Source organism: Cheilinus undulatus, linkage group 22 (genome assembly GCF_018320785.1).
Source record: "Cheilinus undulatus linkage group 22, ASM1832078v1, whole genome shotgun sequence".
NCBI classification, from domain to species: domain Eukaryota; kingdom Metazoa; phylum Chordata; class Actinopteri; order Labriformes; family Labridae; genus Cheilinus; species Cheilinus undulatus.
The window spans coordinates 15,898,240-15,922,495 of NC_054886.1; the positions used below are offsets into that span (position 1 = coordinate 15,898,240).

The 24,256-nt window shown below is 37.9% G+C and overlaps 1 protein-coding gene across 4 annotated transcripts; it reads right to left on the bottom strand.

The window, feature by feature from the left end:
- Positions 1-7,097: 7,097 nt before the first annotated feature.
- si:dkey-33c9.6 (active breakpoint cluster region-related protein) lies at positions 7,098-22,784 on the bottom strand. Of its 4 annotated transcripts, XM_041778886.1 has the most exons (22): positions 22,687-22,784; positions 22,294-22,400; positions 21,343-21,447; positions 18,309-18,518; positions 16,397-16,504; positions 16,270-16,321; positions 16,139-16,191; positions 15,911-16,048; positions 15,688-15,809; positions 15,441-15,597; positions 14,227-14,331; positions 14,045-14,120; positions 12,794-12,889; positions 12,532-12,606; positions 12,290-12,387; positions 11,886-11,987; positions 11,624-11,787; positions 11,328-11,467; positions 10,500-10,634; positions 9,449-9,554; positions 9,173-9,314; positions 7,098-7,362 (listed from the first exon to the last, which is right to left on the bottom strand). In XM_041778886.1, the coding sequence occupies exons 1-22, from the start codon at positions 22,736-22,738 to the stop codon at positions 7,261-7,263; spliced, it is 2,445 nt and encodes an 814-aa protein (XP_041634820.1). In that variant the 5' UTR covers positions 22,739-22,784; the 3' UTR covers positions 7,098-7,260. The 4 variants fall into 4 exon arrangements, with proteins under 4 accessions (XP_041634820.1, XP_041634817.1, XP_041634818.1 ...); XM_041778883.1 differs by lacking the exons at positions 21,343-21,447; positions 22,294-22,400; positions 22,687-22,784 and adding an exon at positions 19,266-19,375; XM_041778884.1 differs by lacking the exons at positions 21,343-21,447; positions 22,294-22,400; positions 22,687-22,784 and adding an exon at positions 18,784-19,219.
- Positions 22,785-24,256: the final 1,472 nt, after the last annotated feature.

A 24,256-nucleotide genomic window follows, 5' to 3' on the forward strand; every position in this document is an offset into this window, starting at 1 on the left:
AAGTCTAAAATTGTGCATCTTTATTACATTAATAGAGTCCCAAAGATGAGATTAATTCATACTAGGGCTGTCAAAATTAACGCATTAATGCGGATTAATCCATCATCATGATTAATTAGATTACAAATTTTAACGCAATTAACCCATCTACAGCGCAGATTGACTCAAAATCCCTGAAACATCTCTGGCAACGCATTTTGGGCAGTTTGTAGGGCTACCGTCGAGCATGGCGCCGCACACGCGCAAATGGGCTGTTGATCCGGTAGTAACCAACCAACTCGATATGGAAGACGCTAAACAGCACGGTGGCCCTCTCAATGGGAAATTTGAGTACAAAAAAACCCAAGACGGAACAGTCGGAACAGTATTATGCACATTCTGCAGGAAGGAGTTTTCTTTTTTTACCCAAGCACTTCCAGCTTAAAATACCACATTAACGTGAAGCATACATTCTGCTAGCACTTTGGCTAACGCGTCACCAAGCTTGCAAAATGAAACAAGATTAATATAGATTAAAAATGAATGTTATTTAATCATGATTAATCAAAATTAATCCACAGCAACCCTGTGATTAATCTTATTAAAAATTTTAATCGTTTGACAGCACTTATTCATATATATTCATTTCTCAATTTTACTGTGATAAAAAGTATATTTAAGTTGTTTTCATGAGATCTCAACTAATCTCATTAATACAGAAAAACAATTATTTTTCCTGTGATAACAGCAAAAAAAAATGTAATGGGACCTCTCAAGATTTATTGGATCTTATGGGCAAATCAGCATTGCTTTCTCAAAATACATAAGAACTCAAATTGCAGCACAGTATTTTTGGCTAATTGCTTTTCAAATTTCTGATTTTCAAAGGTAAACTCTTCACCACGAACAGATAGCCCATGTTTAATTTGAACTTAAAAATCATTAAAATACACGTACAAAATTGTAATCATTTCTGTTCATTTTTATATGAACATACCCTAACCCTCAGTCCTTCTGTACCATGTTCCAATCTGTGCCTCATTCCGTCTGCACCATGTTCCGTCTGCACTGTGCTCCATGTGTGCTGCATTCTGTCTACACCAATCCCAATTTGCACTGTACCCCCAACCCCATCCCATTCCATCTCTGCTGCCGTCTACTTGCTCCATGCACTCTAAAGTGGAAAACTGGGTAACACTCTCTGGGTCACAGTAAGTTTGGAGCTCAAGGAAGCAACAGGAAATTACTACTTCTCATGGAAAATTCAGCAAATTAATTAGGTGCATGTCCACTTGGAGCTTAGCGTTTACAGCTCAAATGGTTCACTGATAAAAGTCTGAACTTAACGTCCATTTTCATCAGCTGTAATAAAAGAGATAGTAGCTTTAGTTCAAAAAGACAAGCACACAAACAAACTTTGCATTTAACTGTCCATTATTTGTGGAAAATGACACGGTCTCTTATCTGCTCGCTCTTTGGACAGCTGGCCCAGAGACCAAACTAACCTCAGCCTCATTTTCTAAGCATGCAAGAATCCTCTGATATGGATCTAAAAAGCATCACTCCCACATAACGTCATGACTTTGTGTTTCCATTTGGGAGATGTGGCGTCATAGCCCAGGGGAAACAGTGCTGGAAGTGTTGAGGAGGGGTATATTAGGACAGATGATAGGGCTGCTATTTGTTGAGAGGCCATGGTGTTTTAGCAGCAACCAGATCAGTGACTGGCTTTTGGACTTGTTGATAGAGCCTGTGATTGAAAATGTAAAGAAAGAAAATAAACTTGCTGACTGATGACTGATCCGGACTGAATACTGTACAGAAAAGGGGCGTCTGTGGAGCTTAAGCTCATTACAATACAATAACTTTATTTATCCCCGAAGGGAAAATCATCAGCACGTTTGTGTGCAAATACAATTTGTTGCAAATTTGTATCAGCAAGGTCTAGGCCGTGCAGAGCGGCAAGTACCGTTAAAGTCACCTTAAAAATAATATAAGGATGACACAAATCTGCAAAGAGATTTGAGATAGTGGGGCTCTACGTAAGCTACATAATTAGGCTACGCTTGCTGTGTTGGAATGTTTTGGTAACCAGACTGTTTGCTTGGCTTTATCAGAAGTTTTGTAATTAGGTTTTTAACTTAACTTCTGGTATTCCAGCCATTACCTAAAACCTAAACGGAAGTTTAATCCAGTTTTATTTTTAAAGTTTATTGTGTTTTCTGTTCTGTTATAGTATATATAGCATCTCAGATGAACAGTTTGTGAGTGCCATCAGAGATGACTGGTCTGCAGCCTGTCTTGCATTTATTCACCAACAACCAGACTCTAAAAACTCCAAATCTTACACAGTCAAAGGATACTATGGAGTGGACCAGCTAAGTGTGGTTAGCTGTTTGCTACATCCATTAGCTAATGTTAGCACGCTTGCTAGCTAACATGTTAATAGCAATAGTAGCACATTTCAATCAAGACAAAGGTAATTACAGCAAAATAAGTTTGTTTACTTTGAGCAAATAATGTTAACATAAAATACAAATCTATTTAAACATCTGTTTACAACTTGCAGAAGATGTCAATAGGAACCAAAACTACCCCTCTGTGATTAAGTGTTGTATACTTCATTTAAAAGTACTGCAATTAAGTATGCTAACAGAAGCGTGCAATCTCTTTGAGCTTTTAAAATTCCTAGAGGTGCACCAACATAGCAGCTTTAGTAGTTAGCATGTGAAAAAGCTCTTGCTAGCATTCACTCAAGGATTAAAACTCGTGCATTGTGAGGGAATGAGAAGAGATGGACAATGTGTGTGAGCACCCACAATATCTCATAGTCGGAGTGTCTGTGTGACTGTGAAGCACCTGCTGTGTTGCTGCAGGAAGCACCTGTCAGCGGTCGTCTCCTTGGTGCAGCCACTGTCGACATGAGGGTTTGATCCTAAAACTCCCCAAACACTCACTCTTACACAGACACTAACAGACGACTTAAGCCCACAGCGGAGATGAGGAGGGGGCAAAATGTGTGTATTTGTTCAGTTAGAATCAACACTCACACTATTCTACTCTTTCAGAGGAAGTAGGAATTCACTTCTTTTTTGGTTTGCAGGGCAGTGGTGTGTGTTGAAAGTGTGTGGTATTATGTTTACAACCTGCTGAGGGGATTCTTTATGAGACGTGAGTCCAGCAGGAGACAAAGTTCAAGTAGTCCCCAGCAAACACACTCATTCATATCCTCTCTTTTCCTCTAACACTCTTTTAATTTGACTTTTCCTCTAAAATCAAAGCTTGTCCATCTTTTTCTCAAACACTGAAAAGTTTTTGTTTCACATCCAAGAGAAGTCCAAGTTCAGCAGTTTTCAGGACACACACTCTATCACACACAGACACGGGCTTCTGTTAACCCGAGAGGCAGAGGGTCAATCCCTGTGATCTGCGGCCTGCATGCCTTCCATACAGACAGGCTGCCGACACAGCAACCTGACTCCCAGCTAGATTAGGACTAATCAAGCATGGCACAGCTCCGGGCAGCAACACCATGACACACATCCAGACACACACACATACGCTGTGCTACAAAACATGTGTACACCAGAAATGTTTTTTACTGGATTTTTCTACAGATGATTGCAGAAATAAATGGAGTGAAAAACTCTTCATTTCCTTTCTCTCCTGGTGCTCAGAGCTTCACATAACTTGCAGGTTGCAGAGTTTGAAGTTATTCATGAAAAGTTTTCGGTTGTCCTTAAAAAGTTGACTTGATGGCACTTTGAAACTGACATTTCACCAAAAAGTTTCAAATTATCAAATCAAAGGAACATTGAATTATAACAAAATTTTCTGATAGGATTTGATACGATAAAAAAAACGCTATAACACGATACAATATAATACAATATGATAGGACACATTATGTTATGTAAGAGTGCTATATAATGTAGTAAGACATCAGATATTACAATATGATACAATACAATATAATTTGATATGATAGGAAACAGTACAATACATCAGTGGTTCATGGAAATCAGCTAAATCGTGGTCAATTGAAAAGATAAGCTGTGATATCCAATATTTAATATCTAATCTTTATAATAATTCTTTTTATTCATTTGTGCTGCAGTATATAGCCATGGGTTAAAAATTGATAAAATGGTTTGAAATTGGCAAAAATTGTTGGAAAAGGGAGTGAAATGGGATTTTAAATGTAGCAGAAATGGGTTAGAATTGGTAAAAATGAGAAAAAGAGGCAAAATAAACAAAAATAAAGGTATAATATATAATGTAATGTGGTTAAAATTGGCAAAGATTGGCATAAGAGTGATAAACATTGATTATAGTGGCAATAATCGGTCATCAGAGGCAACAACCAGAGGAAAGTTGCAAGAATTAGTTTAGAAGTGGCAAAAACAGGCAGAAATAAACTGGTGGAAATGGTTTAAAATGAACAAAAATTGGTATTAAAGTGGCAAAAATGTGTTCAGATTAGCAAAGGTTTTTAAAAAATGGCAAAAATTGTTGAAAAAGATGGTGAAATGGGATTTTGTAAGTATCATAAATGGGTTATAAGCATAGACTGTAAAAAGAATTGGACAAAGTCTGTGTGAAGTCAGCAGTTTGATTACTTTATGCAGACTCAAACAGCTTTTGAAGCAAATCCAATCCGTGGCTGCTTCTGTATTCGGTCTCAACCGAACTTTGGATCAACCTAACGCCTGCCCACTAAGCTCAACTTCCTGTCAGCTAGCTAGCTAGGGTTGCCTGTCAATCTATCTGTCAATCAAGTGAGACGTGCCAATCAGTCCGCAGTGAGGTTTTTCCCAAATATAATCGAAACTATTGTGGTACAAAAAATTCACCCCCCTGGACTGGACTTCTGGTGTTCCTGCAGCCAGCCTAAAATGGACAAATGCCATATTGCAATATTTTGCACTTCCACATTGGCTTCATTTTTCAAGACCAGAGGTTGCCGCTTGGTTAGAAATGGCAAAAATTTGATATAAAAGTGATAAAAGGGGATTAATAAATGGTCAAAATGGGTTTAAAGTGGCAAAAATGGGTGGAAAATTTTGTGAAATGGGATGAAAAATCAGTTTCAACTGGCAAAAATGGGTTAACTGAGGCAGAAAAATAGGCAGAAATATGCAGAAATGGTTTAATATGGCAAAGACGGGCATCCAAATAGTAAAATGTGGTTAAAATGGGCAAAAATTGGCATAAAAAGAGGCAATAATGAGTCAACAGAGGAAACCCATAAAATGCCTGAAATTTCACCACATTGTTGAGCAAAGACTTTTCCCGTGAATCCATACCAGCGCTGGTAAAACCTCAGTGTGACTGTGGAGCGCAGGAAGAATGGAAAAGTGCCGTCACATTCAGAATCTGACCTCTCCTGTTAAAACTGTTCCCACCCTCCCCAGGTGGCGACCTCCATCTGCTCCCATCACATACGTCTGCGATGTCTCAGACCTTCCTCTGCTTTGTAGTCTGAACCTCATTCTGTCTTTGTAGTCACCAGGCAGGGCTTTTATTTTGGCAGCCATCGTGTTAGAGGGGACAGGTGATTTACGACACAGAGGGCAACAGGGAGACTCTCTTTTTTTCAGTTTGGGACTTGTTCTGGATGTTGTTATGGCGTTCTCGCAGAGTCTATTAGCACTGCAGAGCCTGAGTCAGGGTACAGGATTAGTGATCAAAAAGAGTCAGAGGAAGGAGGGGTACGGGGGGTGTTTGGGGTAAAAGGTTGGGGGTAACACTAGCCCGGGCTGCCCAGGTGGTGTGATTGAAAAGAGACTCGCATGTGTAGTGTGGACGGGTCGAACACTGGCTGTATACGTGTGTGTGGGGGGGGACTTTTATGGGCCGTACACTCGCAGTGAACTCCGTCTAGTTGGATTTGAACCATGACCGATTGGATTTCAGGCTTGTGGAGGTGACCCCTGACCTTTTTTTTTTTCAAACTTCTGCACCCCTCACACAGCTTTCATATTCACATTTCTGTGTGTGGCACCCCTGACCTATCTGTTCAAACTCAGAAAACAACTAAAACTTTATTGTTAATTTCACCAGGGGCAATTTTCAATTTAACTGATAATATTTCTTACAAATAATCCAGTTGATTTGAACATTTAAAATCTTGTATTTACTTCATCATGTGGCAGTGATGATGTAATTTTTCAGGATTTTAGAGCCTGTTGTAGGGACATGTAGTTACTGATTTGTCTGAGACCAGGCAGTAAAACCAAAGCAAAATTAGTTATCAGGCAGTTTCTTATCATCCTAAAACAACAGTGATAAGCCTTACTTATGTGGCAAATCTTTTCAACATGGCTTTTAAAATATAAGTGAGATTTTAAAATGATCCCCACATACTTCGCCTCTGTGACCTGTTCAATACGTCCACCTTTGATTTCAATATTCTGTTTCTGTATCAGAAAACTTTTAGATAAAAAAACAGATTGACTTTGTTTTCTTTGTAGTGCCAAACAAAAGGCTTCTAGCCAAGCTGATATTTTTGTACATTTTAGTTAAAGTATTGGGAACAGCACCACAAGTTTAAGAAGATGCATGGATAACTGTGTCATCAGCATACATCTGAAGACTTATATCAGCACAGATGTTTGGCAGGTCGTTAATATACAAACTGATTAGGATTGGCCCCAAGACGGCTCCTTGAGGAATTTCAGGGGTCTGGGGGTTCCTCCCCCAGGATTTTATTTTTATAAAAAGATCTATTTTGATGGTGTTTTATTCACTCTGGGCACTTTATTTGTGATCAAATTAATCCCTGAAAAGTCTAAATGTGTGCCTTAAATGTGCTTTACAGTCACTGTCATTCACCTATTATGTTTGAGGTTTATGGGTACACATTATATACACTAAAACAATTCTTACTTGGAATTAAACCTAATTTTTTTTCCCATAAAATATTCACCTTTAAATTATTTGAAATTCTTTGTTTCTTTGAAAACATCAACAGGTCACTTGGGGCTTCAAGTGAAAGTCTGTATTAAAAGGAACTAGTTGTAAAAAGCTGAATAAGTATAGAATGAGTTTGTATGAAAGCAAACTTAATGAACATGTAAATACATGGAAAATTCTGTCATCACTGTTTTTACCTGCTGGTCAAGATTTATCTTTAATGACGTTACAACCAAACTTAAAAGGTTAGACAGAAACAGTCAGTGTTAGAGTCTTAGTCCATATTTTAATTAATAAATAAGTTTATTTTTAAGGAAGCTCTTGCTGCCATCTTCTGTTACACAGGGTCTGACGCTGATGGTGGTCTCACATGTGGGTGGTCTCATCTTCACCGTCTGTGTCATGGAGCAGAGAGGTCCGAGCTTCAGGGAGGTTGTTACACTGCAGGTAGCTGAAAACCACCTGGACCTGAAAAAACACATAGGATGAAGATATAAACACAGAGAGGCACAACAGGTGTGTAAAGAAGTGTTTGACATGTAGAAGAATGTCAAGGTTTAGCTGAGAGGAACACTACTGACAGCTCTTTTTGACTAAAACAACAAAAAATGGCTTAAAAGTAACAAGAATACAATGTTACATTAGAATTTATTTTACCTTTTAAGAAAAGACTCTACAACCTACATATATATACACAGTGCCAAACAAATTTGTTAGACCACCACCCAAAGTAAGGTTTATGCCACAGCTGCCCTAAATTAACAGCATTGATAAAAATTGGTAAAACCAAAATCATTTTTTATGTTTCTGCAATGGTTAATACACCAATATGTAGAAGCTCTTTAACCGAAAAGATATTTTTAATGCTAAAATAGAATTATTATTGTTATCCATGAATTTTCATATTTAATGATTTACAAAAAACCCGAAAAATAGTAAAGCACATCATTATTTCTTGATTAATATGTCAAATTATAGTTATTTACTTGCATTCCTGAACAGAAAAATCAGTTTTAGTGGTTGAATGTTATGCTTGAATAATTTCTGACTCCTTAAAGAAGCCCACTGAGCCAGGCTCAAATTTGGGTATAAAAAGGTGAATTCAGTTTGAAATTCCTCATTCCTGTTCAAAATGGTAAAACATGGAGAGCTCACTGAAAATGAAAGAGTCCGCAATAAAGCACTTCATGATGCTGGATGGTCTCTGACACAAATATGACAGGTGATCTAATAAATTTGTTAAGCACTGTATATATATATTTTTAATTACTTTTATGGCTTTTTAACCTAAATTTGACAGGATAAGCTCGAGGGAGTGAGAAATAGGCTCCATGTATTTTCTCTAATACAAAATCTAATAGGGTATAATTTTTCATACATTAGATTTTGACTTAAAAAGGGCTTGTTGCAATTTTTTTTTTTATTTTGTATTTTTTTGCTGTTTATTCATCAAATGAGGGCTGTTAATATCTTTACTGTGGTCAGCTTCCTTTTCCCTTCTCCACACATTTCTGTCAGAGGAACTGATGAACAGCTGATCCATCAGCTGAAAAGGTTTAAATTACAATACTGGTGTAACTAATACTGTAAAATAAAAATGAAAGTGCTCGATGAGATTTAAGTAGGTTTAATTTACTTTATTGTAGATGCTTTACTTAGGATGAAGAGATATGAGAGACTGGAGCTGTGCTTTTGTTGTGATTTTAATGTGCTTTTCCAGTGCTTATAAAAAGTATTCATCCCCTTGGATGTTTTACCCTTTTAGTGATATTATTAATCAGTCATGGTCAATGTAAGTCGGTTTTTTTTTTTGACAAAACCAATGTAACAAAAAATATCTTCAATGTCTAGAGGAGAGCAGATTTCTACAGAGTAATACCAATTAAATAAAAATGTGTAATGTAAAATAAGTAACTGCATGAGTATTCACCCTCTTCAAGTCAGTGTTTAGCTAGCCGTTAGCCGTTTTCTAGTCCAACCACAAATTCTCTATTTGACTGAGCTCTGGGCTTTGACTCGGCCACTCCAGAACATTCATCTTGTTGTCTTTAAACCAGGTGTGTGTATCCATTTTATTATTTTGGACTGCAAATAGGAAAAACATGTTTATATAGACAGTTTACTTTTTTTGGATGTGGTCTGTCCCTCTCCAGAGGAAAAAAAAAATGACCTTTTGTCATTCAGTCAGAAACAGTGTCCGTGATAAACTGTTAAACCAAATAGCATTCCTGCCTCTTAGTTTTCAGCAGTCTACTGTTTTTCATTTTCTCACTCTCACCTGCACCACAACCTCCTGGGAAATATCAACAGTAGGGCCGTAATGCCCCTCTCCAACCACAGGGGGGCGCACAAGGCTCGGCCCAAACACTGTAGCTAAGTTCAGGAGGGACATCTTGTTGATTTCTTGCTTCTCTGAAAGTCTAGAAAGAAAACACACAGAGTTGAATCATTACCATCAATCTACTGTAACCATTGAGCTGAGATTAGTGGAAAGATATGATCATTTCCTGGACAAAAACAGGTGAATTCAGTTTGTTTTTTCCTGTAGTCAGACCGTTGCAGGTGGTGCAGCAGGTAGAGGAAAGTATGGCGGCTGGGGTCAGGACAGGATTGCAGTAAAGACAACATGGAGACAAGACGAGAGTTCATGTCCTGGATGTCTACAGAGGAGAAAAAGAGTTATTAATGAATGATCTCTGGTATTTTTACTTCCACATTAAATTACAATATATATTACTGTATATATATATATATATATATATATATATATATATATATATACACCTGTCATATTTGTCTCAGAGACCATCCAGCATCATGAAGTGCTTTAATGCGGACTCTTTCATTTTCAGTGAGTTCTCCACATTTTACCATTTTGAACAGGAATGAGGGATTTCAAACTGAATTCACCAAAATTTGAGCCGTCTTACTGGGCTTCTCTGAGAAGTCAGAAATGAATCATTAAGCATAACATTCAACCACTAAAACTGATTTTTCTGTTCAGGAATGCAAGTAAATAACTATAATTTGACATATTAATCAAGAAATAATAATGTGCTTTCCAATTTTTCCAGGTTTTTGTAAATCAGTAAATGTGAAAATTCATGGATAACAATAATAATTATATTTTAGCATTAAAAATATCATTTGGGTTGAAGAGCTTCTACATATTGGTGTATTAACCATTGCAGAAACATAAAAAATGAATTTGCTAATTACCAATGCTGTTAATTTAGGGCAGCTGTGGCATAAACCTTACTTTGGTTAGGGTTAGGGTGGTCTAATAAATTTGCTAAGTACTGTATATATATAAATATTTACACAAAAGAACACACTAAACAAAAAAACATCATTTACACTTACAACAACTAAACTGAAACTGAAAATAAAATGTCAAAACAAAATAAAGATTAAAACAAATTAGAAATTCAAAGCCTCAGCATCAATCCTAATACAGCTTACTTGGCAGAGGCCAAAAGACGAGTAAATATGTCATCAATTTCAAAGAAATTAAAAAAAAAAAACAACCTAACAACCTATCAACAACTACAAACAACCCAAAGTTGAATCTCTTAGTTAATATTGCAGAATATGTTTGTTCTTACCCAGTGCTGCAGCCAGACTCTGAAACAGCTCAGAGGGGATGAGCGACTCTGGTAGCTCTCTGAAGTAAAGTTTCAGGACTCCAGAGACGGCGTGCACATCTGAATTTCTAAGCCTGCTGACGGCTTCACGCAGATCTGATAATAATAGATAATGATAATAATCAATACTGTACTCCCTGTTTGTTTTATAGTTCTTAGTAGTGCTGAACAGGAGCACAAATCAAGTTTTGTCTTCTGCCTTTTTTTTTATTCACTAAAACCTGCAAAGTTTTGTCTAATTTCTTCAGCCAATTATATATAAATATCTACACTAAATAAAATGATGACTCCTTTGTTATTGAGTACTTAAAAACTCAAATAATTCAAAATCATAGCTGTAATGCACATGTTTGTCATGACAGCCAGGAAAATGTTATGTTTGTCATGGAAATGTAACTGAATGTTACATCACTGGAAGCTGTCTTTCTGTTGCTTTATCTATTTTACACTCATACTTTTTACTTGCAATGGACCATGATTATTCTCATAATTGGCTGCATTTCTTATAATGAATCAGTCACTTTAAAGGGGTTGAATATCTATGCTGTTACTTATTTTACATTACATTTTTTAACTGACATTACTTTGTAAAAATCTGTTTTCCCTTTGACATTAAAGAGGGTTTTTTTATTAAAAAAAAAAAAAAAAAAGCCAAATTATATCGACTGTGATTGATTTATAAAATTAATCAAAGGGTAAAACATCCAAGGGGGTGAATATGTTTATAGGAACTTTCCTGAGTCATCATCCTGTGTTCAAAGATATACATTTTTGTGTGCTTTTCCTTACTGCTGTTGAACGCAGCCTTGAGTGTGTTGATGTCACTTGTGGTCCCTGAAATCCTGTAGATGCCGACCTCATCCATGCCTCTCCTCTCCACTTCCTCCACACAACAGCGGACCACATGAGGAACCAGAACCCCCTCCTGTCTGATAAACAAATGAAAGTCAATTGGGAAAAAAATCCTTCTTCCCTCTTATCAGCTCCACAGGGGAAATAAAAGTCTGGACTTGACTTCAGCTTTCAGTTTCAATTTGCAAGCTGTGAAACTAGACTGAGTAATGAGACATCCTTATGGGACTTACTGAGCCACAGTCTCTATGGGGACACAGAAGACAGGGTGTGTTTGAGCTGTAGAGCTGGGCGGTTCTAGCGGGTGGGGACTGTACTTTAGAGACAGAGCCATTTCCACTTGCCCCAGGTGTAAAGTCTGTCTTCTCCATCGCTGAGTCAGGGATTTAGACTCCAGCTGATGGACGAATGGTGAAAAACAGACGAGACAGCATATTTTTAGGTAAACGCAAAACCCAAGAGCTGAAGTCAAAGCTCGGTTGGTGGTCTTTATACCTTTACAGCAGCTTTCCCCAGGACCATATCATCCTGTCCATCAGATTGTTTCACACACAGCACCCTCAGCTCCTGAGCCCCGTCCACCAGGAACGTCAGCTCCTATTTGACAGAGAAGAGTGACTGACAATGAAAAGAAGACATCAGTCTCCTAAAGCTACAAACAGAAGCAGTCATGTCTCATTTTAAGCCTTTAGATCCCAGCTACCAGTCAGATTTAGTGTAGATTTTACTGCTGCTGATCATGTTTAAAGCATGTCTGGATCTGGTCACAGAGCTATCTGACTTCTGTAATCCTCTGAAGCCTGGCGCTGTCTAGACATGAAGTCCTCTACCAGCTGATAAATCATCTGCCTTTTACATCAGTTACTGCTTACTTTAATTCAAGTTTAATATGCTCTAACCTGATCCCAGTGTGGGCTGAGGCTGTGGACTGATGAGTGTGTCTGAGCTTGTTTATCGTAAAACTCAAAACCATCCACTTCCACGCACACATATACACCTGAAAATGAAAGGAAACCAAACACTAGGTCACTTAGGGCAAGAAAGAGGAACCGAGTTACTTGTTTCTTATTAAGTTAAAAATATTCGTTCCTCAATAAAGAGCTCATTTTCTGAAGTTGCAAAAGAATGAAATATCACACACATCCTGGTTCTAGCAGGCCGGAGGCAGAGTGGATCGCCACACTCAGAGTCCCACACAAACACTCCTCATGTTCCACTGTTGAGAGACAAAAAAAACAAAAATATCCTGAAGTTCTTTAGACCTAATTGTCCTGAACAAACTGAGCAGGAGGAGAAAGATGTATGAGAGTGTCGAGAGTGATCACAGTGTTGTGTTTCAGACTGAGGGTGTGATCCTGTGGGGAGGAAATGAGGACAGAGTTGAGCAGTGTTTGTGGTTGTACCAGGGTTTGAGCTGTGCAGTGGTGGCTGCTGAGTCATTCTCAGTTTCACACACGCACTGGTGAGGGTTAGCAGGTCTGGAGGGACGGTTTCTATGTCTGATAAACAGCACAGAGGAAATACAGACAATAGTCAGGTCAGATTGTTACCAGAATTCACGTGAAGAAACAGGTGCATTTTAAAAAAATAAAATATCATGAAAAAGTTCACTTTCGTTGTTATTTAATTCAGGATATTTAACTTCTTCATTTCTAGACTTTTCTGTTCTAATCTTGATGATTATGGCTTACAGTACATGAAGATCTAAAATCCACTATCTCAAAATATTAGAACATAGCTAAAAAGGTTTCCTGAGCCTCCTGAGGATGGAGTCTGAGAATCAAGAGCCACCACAAACAGACATGTCAAGGGCTACAAGAGTCGTGTTCCTAGTGTCAAGCCGCTCCTGAACCACAGACAACATCAAAAGCCCCCCTTCCGTACAGATATGCAGATCCAACATGGTGAAGAGGAATAAGTGTTTCATCTTAAATATTTTAAGGCTCTGTCCCCTGTAGCTAGAGTGTCTGTCAGCAACACTCTGACCATGCAGCAGGTTCACATGCACGTACGGGTTCACTGCTGAGCATGATGATGTAGAGCTAAGCTACGGGCAGGGACTGAGCCAAAATCATCAAAATAAAAGAGTCTCAAGGAAGCTTTAAGTACAAAAGACATTGTAAGAGCCAACATTCATGGTATTTAGTGGTACTTTAAGTGTAGTTTTTTTATATGGTCAACAGGTGTAGCTACATGGCTGCAGCTTGGTTATAAATACTAAGGATTTGTATGTTTGGGTTAGGTGTGTGATCCCGGAAGGGCTAAGGGTTTTTGAGTGTAAGAGTGTTGTGTTTCACCTTTAAATGAAAGTTTAATGTTGTCGTTTGCTATTATGGACACTGTCTACATCATTGCTTTGGAAGATTAATAAAAATGAACTTGTTTTAAATGCACTACCACCTGGATAATTGGCAGCAAACGACACAGACACACCTGCAGGTAATTATGTTTACAACCTGTAGCCTATGCTACAGGATCAGACAGCTCAGTAACTCAGTAGTGGACTGATCTCCTTCAACAGACATGTTTGTTTAGGCAAATTTTTTATAAAATCTGTCTTCAGAGATAGATCTATGTTTAGGAAGCATCAAATAATGTGTAGATCTCTGCATTATTCTCTGATATGTCTTTTATTTACTGTGCAGTGAACTTACTGTCTATGGTGAGCTTGTGGATGGCCTCTCTCCATTCTTCAAGTTCATATAGGGAGGTGTGGAGGAGAGTATGACTCTATAAATGAGGGGTACACAGATTCTTTGTTTTATTTTACTTAATGGTTACTCAAGAGTGCATCTGTTATGGGAATGTGAGTGTAAGTGTGTTAATGTGTGTGTACCTTGCCACTCGGGCTGTGTAGCTCCAGTCTGTACACAGGTGAGTGTGTGAGCAGTGTAAGCTCCATCTGCTCCAGCTTCCTCCTGCTACGAGCTGGCCAAGTCCCCTTATAAACAGATTTATAAAACATTTACGTTGGGGCACTGTGTAAAATGTTGATAAAACAAAATGCAATGATTTGCAAATTGCTTAAACCCATATTTTATTCTCCATAGAACATAGACAACATGTCAGATGTTTAAACTGAGACACTTTACCATTTCATGAAAAGTATTAGCTAATTTTAAACTTGTTAGCAACGCATTTCAAAAAAGTAGGGACAAGGCAAAAAAAAGGCTGGAAAAGTAAGTGGTACTAATGACAAACTAGAGAAGATTTTTGCAACTTATTAGGATATTAGAGAGGCAGGGTTCTCAGAAATAAAGGTGGGCAGAGCTTTGCCAATCTGCCACAAACTAACACATTTGTTAGAAAAACCTGAAAAAGTGTATTTTGCATAATATGTGACCCTTAATGCTCATAATCTTCATAATGGGACAACATTCCTCTCCCAAAACTCCAGCAATGGGTCTCCTCATTTTCCAGATGCTTACAGACTTTTAATAGAAGAAGAGGGGGTGCTACACAGTGTTAAACATGGCCCTGTTCCTACTTTTTTGAGATGTGTTGCTGCCATCAAATGTAAAATGAGCTTATATGTTCATGAAAAGGTATGTCTCAATTTTAATATCTGATATAGCTGATATAGTGTTCTATAGTGAATAAAATATGGGTTCATGAGATTTACAAATCATTGCATTCTGGTTACATTTACATTTTACACAGCGCTCCAACTTTTTTAGAATTCAGGTTGTAAGAGATCATCTTAATTTAAAGCCAAGTCTTTTCTATTGGCCTGTTGTTGCCACATGATTTGACAGGTACAGGGCAGGCCTCAATTACAGACTCCTTCGCATTTTGTGTTGAATAGTATGTAGATCAAAAATAAGAAGGAAAAGCAGCAACACTCACAGAAATAGTGGGAGCTACATGGGAAATAGTCTTTCCAACACTAGCACTAGCTCTGTTTTAAGATAATGAGAGGTTGGTCTAATATCACCAATTGTCCAAAATAAAAGCCAATGAAACGAAAAGTTTCACAGTAAATTTCTTCTCTTCTGTAAATTAAAGGCTGCTAACCCTTGGTGTATTTTCCTATGTTGCAGACAAACATACTGTGTGTTGCCGTAGCTGCCGTCTGAGGTGGTACATCTTTGTTCGTATGGAGTGTAAGCGAAGGAGTGTATCTGACGGGCGTTCCTGCTCTGCAACCCAGTGAAGCTTCAAACCAGCCAGAGGAAGAAACCAGCTGAACCTGTACTGGTCCTGCTTCCTGGAAGAAACCCAAACAACAAGTCACCACATCATCACCACATAGCCACATTTCCCACAAACCCATGGTGCTATCTCCATCTACCCTCACCCTCTGCTTGAATGTTTGAGTCTGGTGCACAGCAGGAGGTCGGTGTAGAGGAAGAGATGACGCAGGCTGCGTTCACCATCACTTGCATCTAACACAAAGCCATCACGCATCAGCTGACGCCTCTAGAGCAACAAAAAACACAAACACACATAATAGAAACACATATTAACAACTGATAGCTGTGCACTTTTCTGTACATCTTTTCTAGCTTTCAAAGTCTCACCATGCCGTGACTAAGTGTGACCTCTCGTTTGCTCTGAGAACTCTCGTTGACACCAGACAGGAAGCTGCGGGACAATCTTAAAGCTTCCTGTAAGGAAACGTAATCTTTGTGCTCCACTGGTGTTGTCTTCAGGAGGTCCTACAAGACAGAAAGGTTGACAGTGAATGGGAAGATCTAAGAAAGAGCGCAAAATTAAAGAAGAGCAGCAGGAATGGATGAATTTCTCACAAGCAGTGCTAGTGTTGTTTTGGTGACTCTGTCCAGAGGTTTGTAAAGCAGAGCTGGGAGAAGAAACACAACAGTCAGACTTTGTCAGTCATGAAGTTGCTATTACAAACTCACCAATTTTAAGAACATACCTTCAAGGGTGTATTTGGTCCGGGTTTTATCAGCGCCGTTAGTAGTCATGCTCTGGAAAATCAAGAGATATATTCAGACTACTGAGAACATCCATGAATGCAGCTGACAAATGTAGAGCCTCGTTACCTCAGCCAGAGTTCTGAAGCGAGGGTCCGAGTGAGTACACTTTCGAACAACTTCAACAGCTTCCTCATAGTTTTGGATGAAACCCCCATACAGACCGATCTGGTTCACCTGTGAACACAACACAACCAAAGGATGAATGCGATTCCTGTGTACAATCATTTTATTCACAAGAGTGCATAAAAACACCCAGTGCGTAAACCTGCCTTGTGAAAAACAAGGCAGGTTTAGTGTAACTCTTGAGTCTGAAACTCATTTCTGTTTCCAAAAGGTGCATTTTCAGTGGCCTAAAATGCAGTTTACATGTATAGATAACACCAAAATGCACAGAAAAACCTCTGTTTTCAAATATACCCATCACCCTTGTGTGGACTAGATTTAAATTTAGCTAAGTTCACCTCCAGCATACAGGAACCACCCTCTGTGGCCCCAAACCACCAGCGCAACAAACAGTATTAAGAACACATGCACATGTTAGCTGTGTTCTGTGTCCTGATGCACTGTAGAGCAAATAAAAAGGAGAGAAGGTCTATGTTAAAGCAAATTTAAATGGAAGTGAAACAGGACAATGGCACAACTGTACGAATTTACTTTAGAGAACATGGACATTACTTGGGAGTTTTTGATGCGGATATGTGCATTCTTTTTTTTATAATTCAACCTTTGTTTTGCTTTTTTCATAGTAAACAAATAAAGAAATCAAAGGTAAAACAAATCTATAAACAGGAACAGGTCAGGCAGGAAGCACAACAGAACTTGATAGGGATACAGTACATCTGATACACTAATAAAGAACCATCAGTGATGCAAGACCTGAACAATTACACTAATGGGCTTGTACAGTCCATCAACATCTCCAGGCTCATCCTTCCAAAATAATCCCATTCCTCTTTAGATAAGTTATTTTTCTTGTTTAGTTTTCCAAGCATCTTTTCACATGCAACTATTGCCATCATGTCTTCTTTCCACATTTTAGTGTCAGAATTATCGACTCAGAATCGCAGGATTAACCGAGCACATTATCAAACCAATCATCAAAACTCTGAATAAGTATTTGCTTAAATTAGGTACAACTGTTTTATCTCTGAGGAGACATAACTGTGGTGATCTGGGTGAACAACATTATAACAATCCTCCATGAGATCCAAAACACAATTCCATAATAGGAAGACCATTTGGCAATCCCATAACACATGAGTACCTTGTTCTGTTTTACACTTCCAACACAAACCGTCTTTGATTAAACCCATATTACTGAATCGTGTAGGAGTGCAATAATATCTTACACTGAGTAAATTTGCTCCTAGCTTCTCTTATGTATCTTCCATTGTTAGAAAGAAAGAATCCTGCCCTATGTTTCATCATCCACTGTATATCCTAGATCTCTCTTCAAGATCCCCTTAAGATTTTTGCTTGTATTGTTATTTAACCATGGACACATTTCATACCACTTTAATAGAAGTTACAAGAAATTGAAAGTATTGTTCGATATATTGTTTTTGTTTTTATGAATGAAATGTTTTTTTCCATACAGTGTCTCATCTGTAATTATCTCCCAAATTGTCCAGGTCCTTCTAGGTTAAATTTCTCCCCTATCCTGCTATAAGTGGAAATTTGATTAGATGCTTGCTATGTTTACTTGCACTGAAAATGATGTGTGTATGGAATTCCTTTTAGCTATTTTTTGTCTTATTAAAAATAGTTGCAAACAGAGCCAGCATTATTCATGGAACATACCTGGTTTGGTGGACATTTCAACACAGGTTCAAACACAGGATTCAGCTTAATTTAGGTATACCTGGATAGACGTTTTTGACTTATTTTACCCGGAATTTCCCAGTGAATTCCTCGCTGAAGGCACACTGCAGCATACATGCACAAAACCAAAACAGCCCAGACGAAACTGAGAACTTACCATTTTCAGAAACAGATCCCCCACCATGAGCTCAAAGCCTGACTGGTTCGTCTCAGGTTGGCAGTGTGCACTCAGTCGAGCCTTCAGGTCCGAGTAGAAGCTCTTGTGCATGTCCCTGAGCTCAGGTACCTGGTAGAAAACTGTCTGGACCTGTCGACTAGACAGAACCGGCTTGGAGGTCCCCGCTGAGGCCCACAGAGCCTTCATGGGCTACAGAAACAGAAGATACAGAACAGAAGACCTTTTGGCTAAACAAACAGAGACTAAAGGCCAACCAATGTAGGTGAGAAGGAAATGTAAGAAAAAAAGAAACAGGCAGTGATGATGTGCTAAAAAGAATGAAGAACAGTTTTAACTTCCCACATGCATAATTCTTCATTTGCATGTGTTTCAGCAGCGACTTTGGCACATAAAATGACAGAAATAACACCTAAATACAGCTACTCAGCCTGAAAGTGAGAAAAACCATACTCACTTTGAATACGAAACAGTATGTAGCCCTTCAAGTCAAACGCATTATTGCTGCCTTAAAATGTGTTTTTAAAGGGTTACATTAGTCTTTGTTGCTGTGAGTGATGGCAATGACTGCTATTGTCGTTCCTCGCTGACTTTAGTTTCGCATGTTTTAAATAAATCACCTAAAGTTAATTAACTTTGAACACTAATGCTACTTGTGGCTTTTTTTCTGTGACTGGTTTTGTTCCTTCCTTTTTGAATTACTAGTTTTATTTTCCTGGAAGTACAAGAACTCTTTAAGCTGCTATCAAAACGGCTTGCCACTGTAGCTTTGCTTTGCTAGCTTACTTTCGACCGTTGGAAAAAGCAGCTGTCTAAACATGAACGAAACATCTCACTGTTTCCTCTACAGCTAACTGGTTTCACGTTTTAGAGCCGAACCGCTTTTAAAACTGCTAGATCAAAAGTAAGAGTTAGCAAGAGTTAGCTTTACAGTCTTACTGGAAGCAGTTGCCACATTTTAAACAACCAAGCTAGACTCCGGGAAGTAGTCTTGCCCAGCCAGAAATTAGTCTGGTTCATTTTGATGGTATGAGACAAATGCTAATTTGTTACCTGTCAGAAGGAGCCATACATCTTTTTCGCCTTGCTTATAGCCTGTACAGTTCCTCTTTAAAAGTTTTTATTGATTTTACAAATCAACCAGGATCAATATAATTTGGCTTCAAAAATTCTTGAATATCAAAGTGAAAACAAATTTCTACAGAGTATTGTCAAGTAAATAAAAATATGTAATGTAAAATAAGTAACAGCATAAATATTCACCCCCTTTAAAGTGACCTAATTCAACAGAGGCCAGTTAGCTTAACAGTTAGTGAAATGGGGATAAAGACACCTGTGGCTGGAAGGTGCAGTCCCATTACATCATGAAGACAAAAGAACACTCCAAGCAACTCAGGGAAAAGGTTATTGGAAAGTATAAGTAAGGGGATGGATACAAAAGAAAGATATCCACGGCACTGTACATCCCCCAGAGTTTAGTTAAATCCAGCATCAAGAAATCTAAGTAATACGGCACATGTGTAAATCTGCCTGGATCAGGCCGACCTCACAATTTGAGTGACTGTGCAAGAGGAGACTAGTAAGAGAGGTCTTCAAGTCACCTATGACTACTCTGAAGGAGTTAGCCTCAGCAGCTGGGATGGGAGAGACTCTGCAAACAAAAGCTGTTGCCCAGGTTCTTTACCAATCAAAGCTTTATGTGGCAGAGAGAAAGACACTGTTGAAGAAAAGTCATTTAATCTCCAATAGAGCTTGCCAAAAGGGATGTGGGAGACTCCATGGTCAAGTGGAAGAAAGTTCTTTGGTCTTATGAAACCAAAATGGGGTTTTTGGTCATCAGACAAGACACTATGTTTGGTGGACACCAAACACTGGGCATCACCACAAACACACCATCCCCACTGTAAGGTATGGTGGTGACAGCATCATGCTGTGGGGATGCTTCTTGGTAGCTAGCCCTGGAAGGCCTGTCAAGGTAGAGGGTACAATGAATGCGGCAAAATACAAGGGCAATCTGAAAGGACAATCTTTTTCAGTCTGCAAGGGAAATACAGCTTGGGAGGAGATTTATTTTCCTTCAAGACAATGACCCAAAGCACAGTGAAAGCTACACAGAAATGGTCTAAAGACAACAAAGTGAATGTTCTGGAGTGGCCGAGTCAAAACCCAGACCTCAGTCCATTAGGGAATTTGTGGCTGAGCTTAAAAAGGGCTGTTTATGCCCCATCCCCACTCAACCTGACAGAGCTTGAGCAGTCTTGTGAAGAAGATTGGAGTAAAATTGCAGTGTGCAAACCTTTGTTTTTATTCAATTGACAATGCTTTGTAGAAATCTGTTTTCACTTTGACATTAATGAGGGTTTTTTGGTCTAAAAAAGCCAAATTATATTGACAGTGATTAATTTATAAAATCAGTAAAAGGGTAAAAAATCTAAGGGGGTGGATGCTTTTTATAGGCACTGTATGTTAGGCTATAACTGCTTTTGGCTACACAAAACTATTTATTTATGAGTTTATTAAATACCACAGTGCGCATTTATCAACATATCCGCAGTTATTAATATCTTATGAATATCTCTATTTAATTATAATTTAGTAGAGATATTTTCAAAAGTACCTGGACTTAGTGGAAAAAAGGGGAACCTGGCTACTTGTGGAAGAGGAAAGCAGACAACAGTACAGCACATTATATTGTACTTTATTACTCAGTGCTAACCACAGACCAGAACAAGCACTGCTCAGATACAGTAAATGCATTATAAATAACAGTGACCTACTTTGTGTTCATGTGAAGTAAAAATACAAAGTCACTGTAAAGTTCAATAACAAAGTGAGGTAACTTAGAATAGTTTATTTGTCTGGTGCCACAGGGACAACAAAAGGGACATTTAGAGTTAGATTAATTAATCTATTAAGTTTTCACAATAGACAGTGCGTGAGCTCACATCTCAAACCCTTAATTTTGATCTGAAGCAAAATATGTGAACTTGTTTTTCATGTTTGACGTGTGTTTTACCATCAACAGGGCCTCCAGCTCTCTGAGATAAACCTCCTCACTGTCCAGGACGCCTTTCAGGACCACCAGTCTCCTCTCCAACATTTCCTCTGGACTATGAGACGTCTGAATCACAGCCATCAAACAATAAATACAACAGAGTCAGTCTGAAAATCTGAGCTTATACATTGTCTGTCAGTTGCCAAAGAATTTAAATGGTGAGTTCACTTTTAAAATTGCAATACTTACATGAATCTTATTTTGTTTTGTACCTTGCTGTATTCATATCAAACAAATAATAAATGTTCCTTTGCATATGAAGCCACAAAAGCATGCAAAACATGAAATGCTTCATTGTTTGGTGCAAAAACGTTGTAATGTTGAGGTCAATTCTGGGTTTTCCTTCTTCCTGAAATGTACCAATAACCTGGGTTTCACTTCTTCATTGTGAGTGTGAATTTATAATCACTTATTTTTAGTCGCTGATAAAGTTTCCACACTTTGGGTTTAATTGCTTGCCATGTTTTTTTGTTGAGTATGTGGCTACAATAGCTGAAATTAAGTTATATACAACTTTACACGGCAGCTTGATGGGAGAACCTTGAGTAAACCACTGTATCGTTTTGCATCTAACCAACTTAATATTTAACACCACTTAAACTGTTTTTATTTTACTTGTTTATTTCTTGAATATAGAGTTAAATGTTTAAAGATAACACAGTGTAACGCAGAAGTAATTTCCCACATTGGGAGATACTCTGAAGGTTTTCTAATGCATTAATTTACATTAATTAGACTATTTTGGCTAAAATGTTTTTATTTTACAGTATGCTCTCTAGTAAAACAAATCCTTATCTCACTGATTCTTCCTGAATGAGCTGACCTTGATATTATAGCAGCAAGTCTAATGAACCAATCAGATCATTCTGTCTTCACCTTTTGTTTTGTATTGTTGAAGGAAGGTAAACTCACAGGTGTTTCTGGGTCATCTAAGATCTCTGGGTGTAGAGGATAAAGCAGACAGGACCCTGCATCCTCCTGGAACACATCCTCCTCCAGGACTTCAGCCTCAGCTTCAACTACACATAAATACACACAACAGACAACATGAAGAAGCCAGGTAATAAAAAAAGTTCTCATGTCTACTTCCTCTTCTATCATTAGCACAGCCAAATTCACATTAAAGGTATCGACATCACATTTTCAGTAGATTCTACCATATTTACACTCAACTAAATGAATAAAGTACTTTCTGTTTAAGTTCATCTTATTTTAAAGTTTCACCTTGATGTTGACCCTCCCTCAGAAACTTTTATATAGATTTTTATAAACTTTTGTAAGAATAAAACCACCTCCCTCCCTCACCTGGTACATGTTGTGACTCCAGGTACTCCACAGCCTCCTGGTAGATGTCCATCAGCTCTCAGATGTTTCTCGTCACAGCGCAGGCTGAGCTCTGAGAGCATGTGAACGCGTAGAGCAAAAAAAAAAAAAAAAAAAAAAAAAACTTCCTCATATGTTAATGATGCACAAAAGAGGAAAATACAGCTTCCTGTCTGAGTGAAACCCGTTAAAGCCGGTGAGAACTACCACCTGTTTTTTTAAAAATCCATTCAAACAGTTCCAGTTCACTTCCTCCAAATGTGCAGATTTCAGCAGAACAGTATTATTAATACAGCTCTGCTGCACTTCTGACAGACTCAAATAAAAACTAAAGCGTGCATGTGAGCTATGAAAGCAAACAAGGCCATCAGCATTTTACACAGAAAAAATTCACATTGAGTCATAACACTGACTTTGAAAAGACAGCAACAGCAGATGTTTTTCTTTAGTACACCACATATGTACAGGAAGAACTAATAAAGCGATACAAAGTACTGCTTTTTCCACAGGGGGGGCCAAAAAAACTGAAATTTTATTTCAGAAAAATATCAGAAGCTTCTAAGTGTTTGCAACTTTTTCATGCCCTGCATAATGTGTTGAATATTACATTTAAAGCACAATTAAGAATAATATTGTGCACATTATTTAATTTAAATTTTATAAAATATTTGTACCTGAACCTGCAAGTCCTATTTAACAGATACAATTACAGCTCAAGAAAGCATGTAGTAGCATTAGCCATAATAATTATTTTATTTGTCCCCTTGTCTAATGACATGACATAAATCATATATTATTAATATAATATATGATTTATGGACAAAAAAGAGAGGTTTATTTAAGTAGCAGTTAGTGCCCACGGAACCTATCTGATGATCCCTGAGGAGCTTAAAGGCTTTCTTTAGCTCAATGCTGCCCTCTACAGTCAAACAGAAGACAGCATATCCCTTTATGCCTTTCATTTCTAATGCTTAGTGTCTTACCTGAAATTGACTGTGGGGGGGTGTTTCTCTCTGCTCTCTCGCTCTCTGCTTTGTGTGGACCAAGGTTATAATAGTTTGGATTTTCATTAGTTTTTTTTTTTATTTCGTTTTCACTTTCTGTGTTCAATTTCAGTTTAGTTTTAATTAGCTTTTACTGCTGTTTTGTAAGTTAAGGTTTAGTTTTTATTTTGCAAAACTGCTTTGTTTTAGTTTAGTTTTTATTAGTTTTACTGGTAGTTTTAGTTTTTTCAGATGCATGTCAGGGCAGAGTGAACATCATACATGTTAAAAAACATAGTTCAACAGGCTACTCTTCACTTATTATTTTATTTGTTTAATGATGATGTTTGAATACAACTCCAACATTAAACTACTACTGTGTGAATTCTAAACCCATCCATTCGGGCAATTTTACACTCCCCAGACGGGTGAAGGTGCCAGTCAGTATGGTTGTGTCAAAGACTAAAACTAAGGATATTTTGTCTGTATTTTATTTTAGTTAGTTTTGTAAGCGTACCATGAGGTTTATTTATTTATTTATTTATTTATTTTTGTAAATCTTAGTTTTT